Source organism: Musa acuminata, chromosome BXJ2-11 (assembly GCF_036884655.1).
Source record: "Musa acuminata AAA Group cultivar baxijiao chromosome BXJ2-11, Cavendish_Baxijiao_AAA, whole genome shotgun sequence".
NCBI classification, from domain to species: domain Eukaryota; kingdom Viridiplantae; phylum Streptophyta; class Magnoliopsida; order Zingiberales; family Musaceae; genus Musa; species Musa acuminata.
This window is the reverse complement of record NC_088348.1, coordinates 30,465,561-30,483,662: the sequence shown is the minus strand read 5'-3', so window position 1 is coordinate 30,483,662 and position 18,102 is coordinate 30,465,561. Positions and strand designations below refer to the sequence as shown.

Here is an 18,102-nt window from a genome sequence, read left to right as displayed (position 1 = left end):
ACCCTTTCTCTTTTCCTAATCATCCGTTCCAGTCCTACAGAAAACTCTAAATGCCCTCGGCATCAAGCATGCATTTTTCTTTTCTTTTCTTTTCTTCTAAAAAAGCTTCATAAAAATCATTTCGATCTGTATAATAATTTTATTATCTATATTTTTTTCAAGGATATTAATACCATTTAGGGTTTCGGTTATTCGTCAAATAGCAGTTGGAGATTAATCACAATGATATATACTTATTTTTAGATTTTTGAATGGTAAATACATTAAACTCGAACGTAGAGGGATAAATATGAAAGCAACTCATTGCTTGAACGATCAATATTTGTTGAAATATCCGCCCCCACACAGGTCGAAATAGTGGAAGAGAACTATTGGGGATTGCTATTCGTCATCTTACAAGCATCACACGATCACTGCTCTCCAATCACCCGTCTCAACTTTATTAATCCAACCACAACAATAAGTTTGGTGCTTTCCATCATCACGCGTTAACGCTTCAAGTGGAGTGGTGGCCAAAGTGACAAATCTCAATCAACCACCTGGTCTCTATCTCCTCCGTTCCCTCCGCTTGGTCGTATCTTCATCACGTCGATAAACCCCAACGGTCCCACTGTATTGTTAAGTCATTGCCTACTCTCTTCTTCTCTTCCACCAACTTTTCATCAATGCTTGTCTTCAACTTTTTACCATCTTTTTTTGTTTTTTTTTGTCTCGAGAACAACCCCAACTCCTTGTAATATATCTGAGTACGGAAACTATGATTGATGGCAATAGAGAAAGAGGACACGTTGAGCCTTGTTGAGAAGATAAGAGGATAACTAACATTAACACACACACACATTGTTTGCTCTGATTTATCCGGAATACACTAGATAGTGGTCACAGTCAAATTAATGCTTGAGTTGCACTCGAAATTGTCGTTTGTGGTGCAATTTCGTGAAGTACACTTCGATATGCACTCCACTCCCATCGAAGATGGATTAGCTCTACCCACCACGCAAGACTAACCATCGTGAAGCACACTTCAATATCGTGTATATATATATATATATATATATATATATATATATATATATATATATATATATATATATATATATATATATATATATATATATATATATATAAAACAACTTAATGTTTTGGGTTTATGATCTTTTAATTAGGTCTTTAAGGTCAAGTTATGATTTTGAATACTATATTTACTTCTTTCTAACGTTTAATTAAAAATATTCATTGAACCTCGTGCACCTATTTATAAGAAAAATCATTGCTACTAGAAGACATTGACGTTCTAGTTAGTTTGACATGGTCTAGACCCATATACACAAGGTTATTTGAAGGAACTTCGATGTGGAAACGTCAAGCTCTTGAGGTGTCACCTGTATGAAAATAAAAATCGAAAAAGATTTCTTAACTCGGTCCCTTCGATATCTAAAATAGTAACCCAAGGTACATGAGTGTGGATGCAAGTGATAAAAAAATGTGATCCTTCCCCTCTTTTCATTATATTGAAGATGAACTTTTATACTTGATTATAATATTCTATAAAATATTTTATAAGGAGACAACTTCTAACCACCTCCAATAACCTCCCCTTAGCCTCTTATCCATGCGGACAATAGCAAGGAAAAGCTCATGACCATTTGCCTTGAACCCTTGCCCACGTGGTCAGATGGGTGGAGAGTGGTCTTCATATTCTCCTTACACCTCGGACATATTTTATCTTGTGTCTCTCACAGTAGTAGGTTTCTTGATACAGGTTGAGTTTTTTCAATTTATGTGCCTTAAACATATTTTGTTTTGTGCCTTAAACATATTTTGTTTTGTGCCTCTTACCATGACGAATTTCTTTTGATATGGATTGGATATTTCTGACTCAAGTGCTTTCGACACATTTTTCCTTGTGCCTCTCACTATGGCGAATTTCCTCTAATATAGATCGAGTTTTTTCTGACTCATGCATCTCGAGCACATTTTGTTTTGTGCATCCTATTATGATGGGTTTCTTGACACAGGCCGATTTTCATGACTCATACCTTAAGCATATTTTGTCTTGTACCTTCCACTGTGATGGGTTTTTTTTTTTTATGTGATCCATTCTATTCATGTCCCTCCATAACCAAGCAAACAATTTGACATTCTCCCGAGAGAAGTTGATGAGTTGCACTTGTCTCTCTTGGAGAAGTGTTGCCCTGATCTTAACAACTCAATTGAGCCTTCTTTAATAGGGAGATTACCATCAGGTAGCACTAGCATGACTCTCTTGTGTTGCTTCTCAACTCTCTAATGCTTGTTCTTGTCGGGACTTCATAACCATGTGGTATGTCAACACAACTGCCCTTAGTCTGTTCACTATAGGTCAGCCTATGATTGTGTTGTATGCTGAGATGATATCTACCATCATAAATTTAGCTAATATCATTTTAGAATAAGGCTTGTCTCCGAATGTGATGTGCTGTTTCATGGTCCCGAGAGGTAAGATAGAGTCATCGGTGAACCCCATCAGCGAAGAAGTTATATGGGTAATATCATTATTTGAGAGCCTAAATTTATAAAAATTATCAAAATAGATAATATTGACAGAGTTACTTGTGTTAATCATAACCCTCTTCACTCGAGTGCTAATCATCTTTACAAAAATAACTAAGGCATTATCATTGTGGAGGTCAAGATACTTCATCTCTTTCTCCTTGAAGTTCATCTCTAGGTTGCCCTCCATCATTCGACGCTTTTCAATGGTAGTTTGAGTATAAACTTTACGACCCAACAAGTTATCTTCCCCTGAAGTTATCTCTCTATTGGCCCTTGAGGTCGGGATGAGGGTTCCTGGTGATTTAAGATGAACTACTCGAAGTGTCTCCAACGCATGAGTTCTTTAATATGCTCTTTCAAATCATGACTATCCTCCGTGTTATGGCCATAATCCATCCCAATGGAACTAACAATATTTAGATTTATCTCTTTTCGTCAATGGAGAATTCATCATGTGAGGTATTTCAAGAGTCCATTCTCTTTTATTTATAGAAAAACTTGAGTTCTACTCATATTTAAGTGGCTCAACTTGGACCTTGGGTGAGGTAACTTAAGTCACTCGTATCTTCTTCGTCGTGCTGATCTCGGGGTCAAGATGGATTGTGGCCACTCTTGCGTGACTTTTTATGCTTATTTGAGACCATTACCTTGGTAATAATGTATTGATTGACTCTCCGAAGTGTCTCTGGCATAGTCATCGATGGTTTCTCTATCAATGACTAGAAGAGATGAGAGGGCTTGAGTCTTATTATGAAGGTTTATATTATAAGCAATGGATGGGCATCTACCATTTATTGGATTTCATGAGTAACGAAATCTACAAACATTTCCTCCTCCCCTTGCTTGAGTCCGAGAAGCATTGTCTTTAATAGCCTCAAGCGCACGTTCACAAGGAAGTAAAGTTCGAACTTTCTTGTGAGTTAGGCAAAAAAACTAATGGAAAGCAACTTTGGGTAGGCGTACCATTCTCGTGCTGGGCTTCTTAATGTAGTTAGGAAGGTACAACACATAAGGGCATCTGAAATGTCATACAACGGTATTTAGGTGTAGAAAGCTACAATGTACTCTATTGGGTCGACACTGCCATTGAATGTCTTTAATGATAGGAGGTAAAAGCTAGCTAGAATCGATTCCTCCTAGATTTTTTGGGTAAATGACAATCAACCCGAGGTGGGGTCGACTAATGCTTTCCCTTTTGATTGTTCGAACTCTCGTCGTGTTTCCTTCAAATGTCAATCCATCTATTGTGGTTGGATCCATAGGAAACCCTCCATTGAATCCACCAATTGGGTCTCAGATTCAAGTAGGATAAAGTGGTGGTGAAATCCACTGAATTTCACAAATGGGGATCGAACTAACCCTATGGCTAGTGGTTCAAGGGGTCTCGGGCTCTCCTAGACTGTTGACACCACGTCGGTTGGGGAACCTCGATAGGTGCCAATGTTAGTGGTGATTAAGCCTATGATCGTAGTTGAGTTAGTGGCATCATCTGTTGGGCTAACTAGGGAAAAAGTAAAGTGATAACTTGTATCATGCCTGTTAGCATCTACACTTGTTGAATGAGATTCGAAAACACCTCGACGAGGATAACTAGGCTACTCGGGATTATCCCTAGGGGTGAGAGACCCTAGTCATTGAATAGACACTAGTATCGCATCAGCATTCACACTAAGGTGAATATGTCTATGTGCAAAAAGTGTGTCTGTTGTCCTCCTAGGTGAAAGTACTATAAGTTGAGGGCAAAGCCTCCTTACTCAAGCATTTATTAAGAGAATCGATGGATAAGCATTCCTACGACATCAAGTCCTCTTCTAGTATCAAAATATTATAGGAAGAAGTCATTAACATCCTACTCAATCCAATATAGTCTAGGCTCATATGCGTAAGGTTGTCCGATGTGCCTCCGAGGTAAAAACATTAATCTCTTGAAGTGCTACCTACATAAAGATCGAGGTTAAGAGAGGTTTCATAACCCGATCTTTTTAACACCCAAGTTAGTAACCCGAGGTATACGAGTACGAATGCGAGTGGTCAAAAAGGTTATCCTTTACCTTTTTTCATTATGTTGAATATGAGCTTTTATACATAATTGTAAATAGACAAAATATTTTATAGAATATTCTGTTCGGAGGCAACTTTTAATTACCTCCAATAACCTCCCCTTAGTTTCTTATCCATGCGAGAGATGAGAGACAACACATAATCATCTGCCTTAGACCATGGCTGCCACATGTTAGATTGATCGATAATGTATTTTCTATTAATCATCAATTAATTATAGGTCTTATGTTAACAATAAGTAAATTTTATGACCTAAATGAAATATTTTTTGAGGTAAAAATTATGTTTCATATTAATTTTTTGATTAAATAAAAACATATATGATTTAAAATACTTTTAATATTTTGTAACATCATAATAAGTATCTAAAAGATAACACTAGAAATTATAAATTTAACTAAGAGCGGCTGATACGCATCAATTATAGTGATACAGAATTAAGGTTTAGGTTTTGAAGGGATGTATTGATGTAAATAAATTATCATAGGTTTTGAAGGTATATATAATTAATCACATATGCTAGTGGAGTTGACGCGAAACCAAAGACTTTAAATAAGGACGCATATGCGTATGCGATTTGACCTCCGACCAATGTGGCCGATTTCTTATACTTGTGATGTATTAGTCCACCATGAGACAATGGATACCCCGCAATGAGCTGCAATCAACAATCAGTGATCTTATTCTGTGGTGTACATCGAAGCAATCTCCGATACAAAATATTTCATATATATATGTTTTCATATAGAATAAAGCATTATTATTGTCTGAACAGCAGAAGATAAACACACCCACCAACGCGTCGCTCTCATTTCATTCTTTGTGGAAGAGTGATCAGTATAGTGGACAGCTGAGACGTGGTGCAGGGACGGCAGCGAGCCGCACCGCCCTCGGCGCCGTCAGCCCGAACACGTCCCCCATGTCGAGCTCGCTGGGCTTCATTCCGTCCGGCAGCGTCCACGTGAAGCAGTGGATCAGCTGCGCCACCGCGAGCTCCAGCGCGTGCAGGCCCAGCTGCATGCCCGGGCACGAGCGCCGGCCCGACCCGAAGGGTAGGAACTCGAAGTAGTTGCCCTTGAAGTCGAGAGATGCGGCGCAGCCGCCAGGGGTGAACCTCGACGGCCGGAACGCGTCGGCGTCCTCCCATGAGGACTTGTCCCGGCCTATGGCCCACACGTTGATCATGACGCGGGAGCGAGCGGGGACGGTGTAGCCGGCGACTTCGCAGTCCTCGGCGGTCTCGTGGAGGAGGAGAGGGATGGGGGGGTGGAGGCGGAGCGTTTCCTTGGTGACGCACTTGAGGAAGGAGAGCTTGTCGAGGTCGCTCTCGTGCACCTTCCGGTCGAGTCCGACCACATGAGCCAGCTCTTGTTGCACCCGTTTCATGTCCTCAGGGCTCTTCATCAACTCGGCCATGGCCCATTCGATGGCCGAGGCCACCGTCTCCGTGCCGCCGAACATCACATCCTGCGTCGTCAAGCAATTGAGTTTATTGAGGCAAATTCAAACAACCATCATATAAGAATTCAGAAGAACATAATAAATAATAATTACTACTTTGACTTAAAATATCATGCTTTTAATAACTCTAAAGTGTGGTTGGGTAGGAAAAAATTGCTATCTTTTGATGATGTCGTGCATCACCATCATGCTCTGGGTATGTGTCTGTGTGTGTAGATAGATAGATAGATAGAGAGAGAGAGAGAGCTCATTCTGATGTGAGATAATCTAATTGTATTGCGTGAAGAGGAGCAAAGAAAGTGAACCAAGTAGGGAGACATCAATAGGATATTGGAGCACACCATGATGATGGCCTTAATATTGTTCCTGGTCAACTTGAGGGTTCCCTGGAGATCATCTCTCTCCCCTGCTTGGCAGCGGTAGCCGGACTCATCAAGGAAGGCGAGCATGTCGTCCACCATGTCAGCATCGGATGCATCAGCCTCCTTGCGGTTCGCCATGTGCTCGTCGATGATCTTGTCGATGAATCTGTCGAGCGACGCTCGTGCCACCTTGAGCCGCTTGTTGATGCCCTGCGGATCCATCCAGCTGAGCCATGGGATGAAGTCCCCGATGTTGAACGAGCCGAATAGCTTGGAGAACTCCTGAAGTATGGAGATGAACTCGTTCTGGTTCTCGTGGCTCTGCGTCCCGAACGCCGCCCGGAAGATGATGTTCTTGGTGAGGTTGAACAAGAGCTCGCCGACGTTGACAGCAGAGCCAGCGCGGTCGGCGAGGGAGCGGACGGCCGCATCGACCTCCTCACGGACGGAGGCCCACGACTCGGCGCGCTTCTTGCTGAAGAGCTTCATCACGCAGAGCTTGCGCATCTGGCGCCAGAAGGGCCCGTAGTGGGCGAAGGCCATGTCGGCGCGGTTGTAGGTGAGGTAAGAGATGGCGATGGTGGCCGGGCGATTGGAGAAGACGTTGTCTTGCACCTGAAGCACTTGTCGAGCGATCTCCGGCGTGGACACCGCGAAGGCGTGGAGGAAGCCAAGACGGAGATGGCAGAGGCCGCCGTAGTGCTCCCCGAGCTTCGCCAGGCCGCGGTGTGTAAGCTGGTCCATCATCAGCATGTTGCCGATGACGGGCAGCTGCGGTGGCCCCGGCGGAAAGGGCAGCTTCCCTCGTCTTCTCGTAGCGACAACATACAGGAGCACCAAAGGTAAAGCGAAGCATACCATGAAGTGCAGGGGCGTGACCTCTTCAGACCATCCCATAGCTGCTGCAGCTATATGTTATACCCTCTCTCTCTCTCTCTCTCTCTCTCTCTCTCTCTCTCTGAGATATCTTCTCCTGAGAGAAGAAGAGTGGAGAAGGCCACATATATATAGCCACTAACAAAAGATCCACAGGCTTATCTCATTCCATAATAGCCATCCCCGCCGCGTATTTATTTTGTATCTTTGATCTCTACAGGTGTTTGTATTCGTCCTCCCTTGACATCTATTCCAATCCGTCAAACGTCCTTTCGTCATGTCCTATTCACTTATTTATGGTTTGCGAAGAAGATGAGTGTAATAGCGAACCTAAATGATGATGACCCATGATTGTTCACCATAATCAACATTGCAGTCGGGGTGGAGAGAAGTAGGTGAGTTAGTCTGACGAGGTTGTGACGACACCCCACGCATGGAAGGAAGAACACAGCGTGTGGTGTGAAGAGAAGGCTCCCAGCCAATACAATTTTAGGCACCCGGCAATTTTCTCCCACCAAACTCAGCTGCTGCTGCCTTCCGTGTCGAAGGCAGATTCTCATTAGTTACATGATATCGTATACTTTGTAGAATCTAAATGTGCCAAGAAATCTTTTAAATCATTATTTTTATGCTGGGCACAATTTTCTTCATACGTTATGCTTAAATTAGGCGGATAATTCAGACGTGAGAAAAAGAGAGTTGTGGTTTAGTGTTTGCATTTGAAAGAACTCGATCTTTATTGTATGTTCGTAAGGAACTCTAACATCTGATTGTGATGGCATCGTACGCGGAGAAGATAGACCTCAGATTTCGGAGATGCAGATGATGTCGTCAATGCGTCACGCAACCATCAGTTCTTTATGTTGGGCTTAGAGCCTATATTCAATCCACAGCTCACAAGCTCACAAGCTCACAGAGAGACAAGAACAAGGACAACACATATTTATATTAAGGGGGTCGTGGAAAGAAAGGGAAAGAAAGAAAAGAAAACAAAGTAAATATAGAAAGACTATTCTCAATCATCTAGTAGTGCTTTCATCTCAGATTAGATCAGATCTATAATAGATTCTTACTATAATTACTCGGGAGAATTATGAAGGATTTAGATATTGTGCACAGTGATGTGATCCTTGTATCCCAGTTATTCTTTTGTGATTATTGCTAAGGTTTTAGGTAAGAGATTGAGATTTGTATATTTATTATTATTATAGTGGATTATCTCTAGTTTGTCCTGTGATTTTTACCCTTATATTGAAGGGATTTTCCACGTATATTTTGGTATTCTATTTTATTATGATTCCATTTAATTATGTTGTGTGTTATGACCCGCTAATATTTGTTCATATATAAAAGTTTATTTCTCTTTATATCACATCACTTTAACTCCCGAAGAATTTAAACATGAATCGATCTTTAAATGTTAAGTGAATGATTGAGAGGTTTCTTACTATTTATTTAAACTATTACCTTTCTATAATGTGATGATTTTTTAGTTTGCATGGCGTCCTTTTGAATTATCTAAAAAATATAATTGGGTCCTTTTCTTTTATTAGTTTAGGATGTTGGGATTAGAGCAACCCAATTGAATCTTTTATATTATATATATCAGAATAGAGCATAAGTTTGAATCTTTCATTCCGGTGTTTAACTTTTATTCCAAACATAAAAAATGGTTTTTTTCTGCGTGCAAACGTCGTAATGAAGGGAGCTTGTCATTCAAGTCTCTGGGATTTATGCTCACTTAGAAATGGGTGATGGTGGTGAAGAGAGAGAGAGAGAGAGAGAGGTCATTGTCTTCCATAACCTTAACCTACCTTCACAGAGTACTTTCATTTGCCGGTGAGCAAATACACTGTGGATTCTGATGCTTCAGCTGAAGGGACTTCGAACAAAGGGAGTGACCGAATGATGTGCTTATAGCTCCCACCACGAACAATGTATCAATCAATCAATTTTGGCTTGGCGTCTTCTCACATAATGAGATCACAGGCAGGTGAGAAAAAATAAGTATAAGGATTTCAATATAATTTTTGAAGATATAACGATTGAGATACTAAAATAATTAATTATGAAAATAATATATAATTAGTCTAATTAATAACATGATGAGATTATGTTTAAAAGTTATAGTTAATAGTTGGTAAGCAAATCTTGTCTGCTTCATCTTTGTGAAGTAAAAGCCTAACCTTTTTTTAACCTTTGCCTTCGTTGCACAACCTACCACGAATCCGACCCGTCACCGGAGACGACAGCTCCTAAAAGTTCTCAACCACCACCATATTTCTGATGGATGCAACAACAGGTTTCAAAGCCTCTTTAATAAGCTCTTTGAAGACTGTAAATGGAGAAGAAAGAAGTGAAAAAGGGCGCGCGCACACAACAATCTCAATCAGCTGCAAAGTTTGACCATCTCAACCTAAGATTGCACTGCATAGTCAATTTTTGGAGTTGGATATAGATTCGGAATCAATCAAAATTCTATTTTATATCTGTCTCTTATTAAGAATTGCTGAATTTTAATGGTGTCGAATCTTATAAAACTATATCGGAGGTGTATCCGTTAAGACTCCTCTGATATTTAAGTTAAAAGATTCAATAATAGTTTCGCGCATCTCCCGACCCTGAAGGAGTCATGCCATTGCAAATCTAAAGGATGTGAAATAGATATGATGTTGTTCAAGGAACGATACCATGTCAGCTACACATTGTGGAATATCGGGGATGTAACGTCAAGGTGTCGTCCATGGGACGCTAAGGTACTGATCATGAGAGATTGGGTATCTATCACTTAACGCTGTGGTGCCATCCTCACAAAAACGATGATGTCGACATGGAATCGAGGGTGTCGATCATATCATTGTTTCCCTATCACACTTCAAATCCAGAAATACTAAACTTGTTTAATATCTTTCTGACCTGAATGCGATGCAATCTGAGCATAAGAACTGCCGAATTCTTCGGTGGAAGGATCAATTGACGTTGCTGCAAACTCAACAAACACAACTCCTGTTGACATTGGACTAATCTGGCGGCATGTCGAAGCAACTCACAATGTTGCAACTGCATTAATTTGGATGTTAAGAAAAGGGTATCACATTTGATGAGGATAGTAATTATGATAAGACTCGACTGACGTCAGATACGCCTCACGCCTCGATCGACGTGACAACACCCGGTCGAACTGACCAGAACATCGGTCGAGGCGTATTAACGCCTGCTCCGGCTCGGTTCTTCACGCCACGCAACACCAATGTCAGACGCTACCAGCCTGCCCCCTACAAGCGGGCACATCAGGAAACAATAAGCTTCTCTATAAATACCATCGCATCTCAAACGAGGAGGAGGAGGGCAAAGGGAGGAGAAAGAGACTTCTTCATCTAAAACCCCCTCCATATCATCTGACTCGATCGTCGGAGGGGTCGGGTCGAGCTTCCCGGCCTGACCTTTGTGCAGGTGCGAAGCCGAAGGTCCCCGCCGAACGCACAGGCGAGGAGTTTCTGCCCGGAGGAAAGGGCAACCCCGTCCCGATCGGACACCGCACGCGACCACCTCGGCAGGCTCGAGTGACGCCCCAGGGAGATCCCGTCGTCCGGACCCGAACCGAGCCGCGTCGGCCCCGAGACCACGGCTCAAGGTTGTTTACACTAACAACATTCCATTTATACTGGAGTCACCATTTGGACCATCAGAACAAGTCTGCAGATTTAAGCCTTCTGCAACTCTATATCTGCAGCCACACCTCGGAGAGGCAACAAGCATTGTTTTTGGTATTGATGTCTGGTATTCTGTGGTTTGTTTCTCAGTACACTCATATCCTTATGGGTATAGTATAGATTTTTTTATATAATAAAAAAAATAGAGAATTTTATTGACAAAAAGATATAACCCCATTCGCATTAGTGATAACAAAAAGATCTAAGTTTAAAAAATAAAAGAAAATAAATTTCTCAAAATACACTCAGCATGATTAACCAATCTGGTATTCTATGGTTTATTTCTTATTATTCCTATCAGTAGGGATATTATGCTTAGTCTAACATGAGGTATAGTATAGATTTTTTTTTTTATAAAACCAAAAAATCTAAAAAAAATTATTGACAAATGCTAACTAAAATATCTAAGCCTAAATCAAATAAATTCCTCCAAAGATACCAAAAAGATCCAAGTTTAAAAGAAATGAATTCCTTCAAAGATCAAAAAATTTACAAACCTAACAACCAATTAAGAATACAATTTTCTTCTCCAAATACATGCATTAGGTGAAAAATATCCCTAATATAGATTTAAATTAGTACATAAGTTATAAAAATACAACTTCTTTTGAAGCTCACAACACCCAAATACCTATTCATCACTCGACTCAAGAATGCTCAGTCAGATCTTTAAAGAACAAATGACAATCTTACTAGAATAAATGACAATCTTAGAGTTGGACCAAGGCCACCTTCAATTTGATGCATTACATCAACATGGGAATATTATTCCCTAGAAAAGGAGAACCCACCATTTGTAGGTAAACAATTCTCATCATGCACCTACAGACAACAAAATTTTTTTAACCAGAACTAAAAGCTGAATGTTCATATTATTATATTGGAAAGTGCTAAAAAGTATTGCCAGCTGCAGCTTGATCCAACCAACTCAACACAATTGATCACAATCAGGAGCGTTTTATGCAGGTGGCATTTTCTATATACTTATCTCATCAAGCAAAGCAACTCAAATTATGAGTTAAGTGCGTAGAGCAATAAATAACTTTCTTCCATGCATGATCCACTTAACCTTGGACAAAGATACAAGACAGCATCGTGAATTCAGTTGACAAAATTGGCCATCTAAAATAAACATAGGGAACCAAGAACGCAAGAACAAAATAATAAACTGAAGAGACAAACACGATTTGTTTCCAGGATATGGAAGCCCAGACATTACAACAAGCAGATAGACATCTCCCAGAGACATTTTTCTACAAAATTTGAACAATTTTACTTGCAAGCACACGGTCCCGCCTCTCGATGTATGCGCAAGGGAACCAACCTGCCTTTCCTTTGCATTCACCTTCAGCCCAACCATTATTTGATACCTGTAAGTGGACAAACAGATTGATTTGATGGTAATAAATCGTATGACATCAGCACAAGGCAACTAAATTCAACTTCAACAATATGAAAACAAAGGCAGATGCATGCTGCACTGTCCTATTGAGCAACCACTTACCTATCTTTTGTTTGTAAAAGAACAAAAAATAATAATGATAATAAACTTGTATGATAACAAAATTCCCAAATTTGTTTTGTTAAGAACAAGTTGAGTGCTTTTTACATTTGTTGGGATGAGTTTCTTAAAACCTAAGCAGATAGACATCTCCAAACTTGAGGAACAAACACCAAGACCGATGACCATGAACCAATTATTGGGATGAGTTTCTTAAAACCTAACAGTCTAGTTGGCTGAAAGTTCTATGCTTTTTGTTAAGATTTTCTTAAAACTCTAAAACCTCTTAAGAGATTTTCTCAAGTTACTGTAGTAAAAATGACCCTTAAAAATCCCCATTCTTGGGATGAGTTTAGAGAAAGGAAGCCAAAAACTGACAAGCTATGGTCAAACTTAAAAGGAAAATGGTTCATCTTAAAGAGAAAAGCCAATGAGCCATTCAAAAAGCTTACAAATAGTCTAAGCTGACCAATAAAAGATTCTCGATTGAAATTAAACCATGTCAACATTTTAAACCAGGCGTTACTGTTCATCATGGAAATATTTAGCCCCAATAAAGTTGAGACAGAACATGAATGAAGCAATTCACAGAAGAATACACACACCTTACGTACAACAACATAGTCACCAACTGACAAGTTAAGCTCCACATCTGTCTCGGCCTGATATGATTGAATAACCTTGCAGTACCAAACATATAATGCATTCAAGTGAGCACAGCAAACATGGTTAAACAACTCAACCGGCTAGTATAACCCAGCTTAATGAGGTGGACATACAGGTCATTTTAATTACCTCAGCTAAAAAGTATTCCATGGTATCAGTTGATGTATCAACAGTTGAGTTAGCAAAAATGCCATTGGCTTCTTCATATGATGGGGGAGGCGGCACAAAGTTTTCTGTTGCTGGATTTGGAGATGCTTCAATTCTTTGACGCTCTGACAGCATCTATTGATCAAATCCATCAGCACAGTAGAACAAGGTCAGTTTCTTTATCCATGTCAAAGACTTTTTCAACATACACATGATGCATATGTAAATGTAAAGTTGGCAAGAGAAAGAATTTATTGACTTGACTAAACAATAATCAATTTCTCAGGTACCTCTGCTTCAAGTTGTTCGAGAATTTGTAGGACCTTCTGATGGTAAGTGCGCTCTGATTCAACCTTGCAGAAAAAATTGCAAGTTAGACATGAAGCAAAAGATAGCAATATGTGAAAATCTAGCTTGTTGGAAGCATAAAACAAAGACTATACCATAGCAATAAGCCGCTGTAAGGTTAATCTTTGTTGTTGGGCCTCCACGGCTGTCATTGCTGCAACGGCTTCCTTACCCAACACTGCCATATTAGATTTTAATTCCTGCAACTTGGCTTCAGCGGCTTCTAACTTTGAAATGTAGTCACCACCACCAACAGTTTCTCTTACTTTTATTTGACGCTTTGAAACTTCAATAGCCTGTCATATTATCAGACATATCTTCACAGGATCTTCCTTACACATATAGCTTTCAGATTAAAAAAATAATCATAGCTTGAAGATTTTCCATTAGCATAGAGAATTGCAGAAAAATTAGTGAAGAAGTTTTAAAACAGCAAGGGCATGTTCTACAAGAATTTCAACAATGAAATGACTTCCATAGGTAGTTGTTTAGCTTCCAGGCACAATGGTTAATAAATTGCAAGCAGAAAATGTAGAACTATAATCCCAGATATCAAGTTGGTAGCCAAACATCTTGGTTACAAGTTGCAGCTTCACAAATTCTTATTAGCTGATTGTAGTTACTTGTATCAAGAAACAATCTAATGCAGCTGGATGGGAATTTCATAAATTGTTAAGTGTATATTTTCAATATCTATTCATATAAGTAAAATCACCAGATTACTAGTTTCCATCCTACACAGTGTTCTGGCTTTCAGGGGCTTGATGCATGGAAACAGCCATATAAATTCAACTGTAAGACTGCATGCATCTAACTCTCCACAGACCTAGGGCTGTGGGAAGCCTCATGCACTGAACTCATGTTCTTAAAATTGTCAAAAGCACCTTAAAGTGAATGTCCCTAACATTGTGCCTTTGAATACTTCCAAGTCCAGTTGCAAAGTGGACATGCATATGCATAAGTATATTATTGCTTATCATTGCATCACTATAAGTTATGCTACAGTATTTGAGACAAACGATGCAGAAACACCCCCTGTAAATCTTCATAATTACATATTTAACTATTAAAAGATAGGAAAATAGTTCAATCATATAGTGTATCCCTTTTTGAGAGGTACAAAATACTAAATGCTAGAACTTTTTAAGAAGTTACGTATGATAAACTAACTTTCAGGTAGTTCAAAATTGAATCACAGATATAAATGAAAATTAAACAATACAAGTTAAGTATAACATTCCATTAGCAACTTGAACAAATAAGGCTCATCAATAGTGATAAATGCAAGGAATGTCTATGGAGAATATCCAATAGAAACATAATCTTATCAGTTTCTATTTTCTAATAAGATTACCTGAGCTTCAGTATCTTGGCGCATCCTATCATATCTTTGGGCAAGGTGTCGAGCATCTTCCAATGGAGCACCCATTACCATAGCTCTTAATGGCTCTGCAACCTGCCAGAAAATGATAATTGAATATCATATGATAAGTGGACATTGAAAGCATTTAACAATGCAGAGATAGCATATGATCGGTGGACACTGAAAGCATCTAGCAAACCAGTTTATATAAGGATCACTAACTCAGGAACATCAATATAAAAACAGCCACTTAAGCATCTTCTCTGGCAAACTGCCATCTATGGTTAACAAACATATTCAGAAAAACAGAAAAAGTGTGTGATAAAAAAATAAGTGAGAACTTGTGACAAAATTACAGCATTTAATGAAGCACAATCCATTTGATGCTTTAATACTTTCACATAAAATTTAGATGTAAGTGAAACAAATTAAAACCAGGGTCTTGCTCATACTGCAAGGCAAAATAGACAATAAATAGAATCAGCTGCAAATGTAATAATCATGGGTACAGATTAAATAAAATATCAAATTAACATGCATAAGTACATGAAGAACCTTTTAGGGAAAAAAAAAACAAAGGCAAATGTCCGAATAACATTAACTTAATGTAGTATCCAGAATTAGCAATGAGTCAAAATGTACTCGATAAAACTGCCCTATGTAAACATGGATAAGTTTTGCCAACAGAGTCTGGTTTACAGCAAAGAAGGAAGTAATCACTGGACAACATGTAAAATACAGAGTGCAAATCCACTGTAACCCTTATCCACTAAATGAAAGAGAACAAAGGTAAAAGGCATTTAAAATTTGAACTATAAATATGAATAAGCAAGTATCTCTTACAAAAAAACTCTGTAAGTTCCATAAGCCAATAGTCTGGGCTGCATTGTTAGAAGAGCAGCATCAAAAATTAGCTTGGGAAACAAGTGCCAAAACCTGGGTACCAAGAGCTTTTAGAAGATTCCCACGTTCATTCTCCATTTGAGCACGAGCTCTTGCATAAGATAAAGCACCTTTTGACAGTGTATTTCCACTGGTGCAGGTGTTCTCACCGCCATATTTCCTACTATCTTCAGATAATTTATTGCCTAAGCAATATGAACTCAATTAGAAACAAAATATATTTGTCTATGCTGGAAAAAGTAGTATGACTTCAGCAAAAAAATTGAAGTTTGGCTTTGCAGAAAATAGTAATGGATAAAAATGAACAGATGGGAAAAACACATGAATTGGAAAAGGTACCTATTTCAATTTGTTTGGATCCTGTAACAATATAGCCTTCAACGCCACGGACTATATCCCTTTGAAAATGCTGCAAGACAATGATTTAAAGGCTGTGAATGAGAAGGGCCGAGAAGATAATGGACAAGAAGACAGGAAGTTGAGAGCTTTAAACCTTGGCAGCTCGGGTTGATATGTAAAGCTTTTCTAGTTTTTGATGCTGCTGATATTCTGGTGAATCTGTAATTACATTATCAGAACCTCCATATACACTACCTCCAAATTGCTTTAAAACAGCCTGTAGAAGTAACAACAGGAATCTATTTGTTACTCATGTCCATGACAGTGATATGACACTTTCAGCAAGCCTCCCTAATTTCCACAAGCAGATAAATGGTTTATTGCACTGACATAGAAGTAGGTAATGCATATGTTTATCTCATGAACTAGTCCCTGGGAAAGTCTAAACAAATGATATGGTAACCATGAATTGGCATATGCCATAACTTGTGAAGGTGAATTATGTTTCTCTTCTGTTATGAACTTGACTACAAATAACAGAGTAGGAAATTGCTTCTGTTATGTTTACAAGTACTTACAAGTAATTTACTGTAAATGAAGTTGATGGGAAATACGAAGCAATATAGATATTTGCAAATATGGCATCGAGCAAGAACAAATCAAGGTTCAGAAAAATATATTATATGAGTCGGCATATAATATAATTCCTAAAGGTGAATTTTCTTTTCTTGTACGGGAAACTAGACTATGAAACACAGTAGGAAAATTGACTTGAGAATATATGGATCTCTTGTGAGAAAAAAAAACAATTTTTTTCTCCATTCTCATTTACAATCTCAGTTGTATTATAAGATGTAAAAATACATGTCTCATTCTTCAGTTGTTTAATGATTTCCACAGGGCATGAAATTGATTCAAGTTATACCCTTGAAACAAAGATGAATTTTGCAGCTTCAATCAGGATTCTACGGTCAGGTGGGACTTCTGGAATCATCCGTTGTGATCACTTAGATTCACCTTTCAAGTATCAACCTAATAGTTTGCGATATCCCATTTTCTTGTAATTTGGAAGGCAAACCACAATCCATTTCGAGTACAAGATAAAAGAAAAATAAGAAAGAAACAATCGACCCAAACGTCCCTCGATCACGACTACGATTCTATCGGCACTCACAAAGAAATAACGAAGACATCTTCACAAAGAGCTGAACGAAGACTTCTTCATCTTTAACCATACAATCTCAACACCTTGGTGAAGAACAGATCAACCCGAGAAAAAGAAAGAAGAGGTCAATCATTGCCCTAGATGCAGTGAATCCGCCCCAAATCAAAAGCAATCGGCACGAATCGAAGCAAGAACAGCCCGACGACAGTAACGGGAGGGAAGATGGAGAAAGATCCAGGGAGAGCGGACTACCTGCTGCTGCCTGGCGACCTGCTCCCTGAGCTTGGAGGCCTGCTTCCTGATGGCTTCCATCCACCACCAGGGAGGCGAACGCCCGAGAAACGGCCCGGAATTCGATCAGCGATTCGTCGATATCTTCAGGGAGGCGGCGGAGTAGGAGGAGGAGAAAGAGGTGCGATCTGATGCGGTCTCCTTTCGCTGTGGCTGCCTGCCTCTGATTTGAGACGGTGTATTATTGACGCGATCGGTCACTATTAGAATTTCTAGTAATTATTATACGACGCCAATGTTGAGCGAGTTTTAGACACAGACTTCGTTTTTCGCATAATTCTCTAATAGTGTTTTTATTTAATACTTAAAATACTTTAATTTGACACTCAATCATTTTCTTTTTCTTTTTCTTTTTTTATTTTTTTTACCAA

The 18,102-nt window shown here is 39.2% G+C and overlaps 2 protein-coding genes across 2 annotated transcripts; both read right to left on the bottom strand.

Moving 5' to 3' along the window:
- Nucleotides 1-5,250: 5,250 nt before the first annotated feature.
- Nucleotides 5,251-7,397, bottom strand: LOC135626756 (cytochrome P450 84A1-like). The gene is made up of 2 exons (XM_065132346.1): nucleotides 6,399-7,397; nucleotides 5,251-6,063 (listed from the first exon to the last, which is right to left on the bottom strand). The coding sequence occupies exons 1-2, from the start codon at nucleotides 7,314-7,316 to the stop codon at nucleotides 5,431-5,433; spliced, it is 1,551 nt and encodes a 516-aa protein (XP_064988418.1). The 5' UTR covers nucleotides 7,317-7,397; the 3' UTR covers nucleotides 5,251-5,430.
- A 4,638-nt stretch (nucleotides 7,398-12,035) lies between these two features.
- LOC135626757 (SH3 domain-containing protein 2-like) lies at nucleotides 12,036-17,905 on the bottom strand. The gene is made up of 10 exons (XM_065132347.1): nucleotides 17,693-17,905; nucleotides 16,430-16,552; nucleotides 16,276-16,345; nucleotides 15,970-16,121; nucleotides 15,025-15,126; nucleotides 13,766-13,966; nucleotides 13,613-13,675; nucleotides 13,305-13,457; nucleotides 13,115-13,189; nucleotides 12,036-12,378 (listed from the first exon to the last, which is right to left on the bottom strand). The coding sequence occupies exons 1-10, from the start codon at nucleotides 17,750-17,752 to the stop codon at nucleotides 12,262-12,264; spliced, it is 1,116 nt and encodes a 371-aa protein (XP_064988419.1). The 5' UTR covers nucleotides 17,753-17,905; the 3' UTR covers nucleotides 12,036-12,261.
- Between the last annotated feature and the right edge of the window lie 197 nt (nucleotides 17,906-18,102).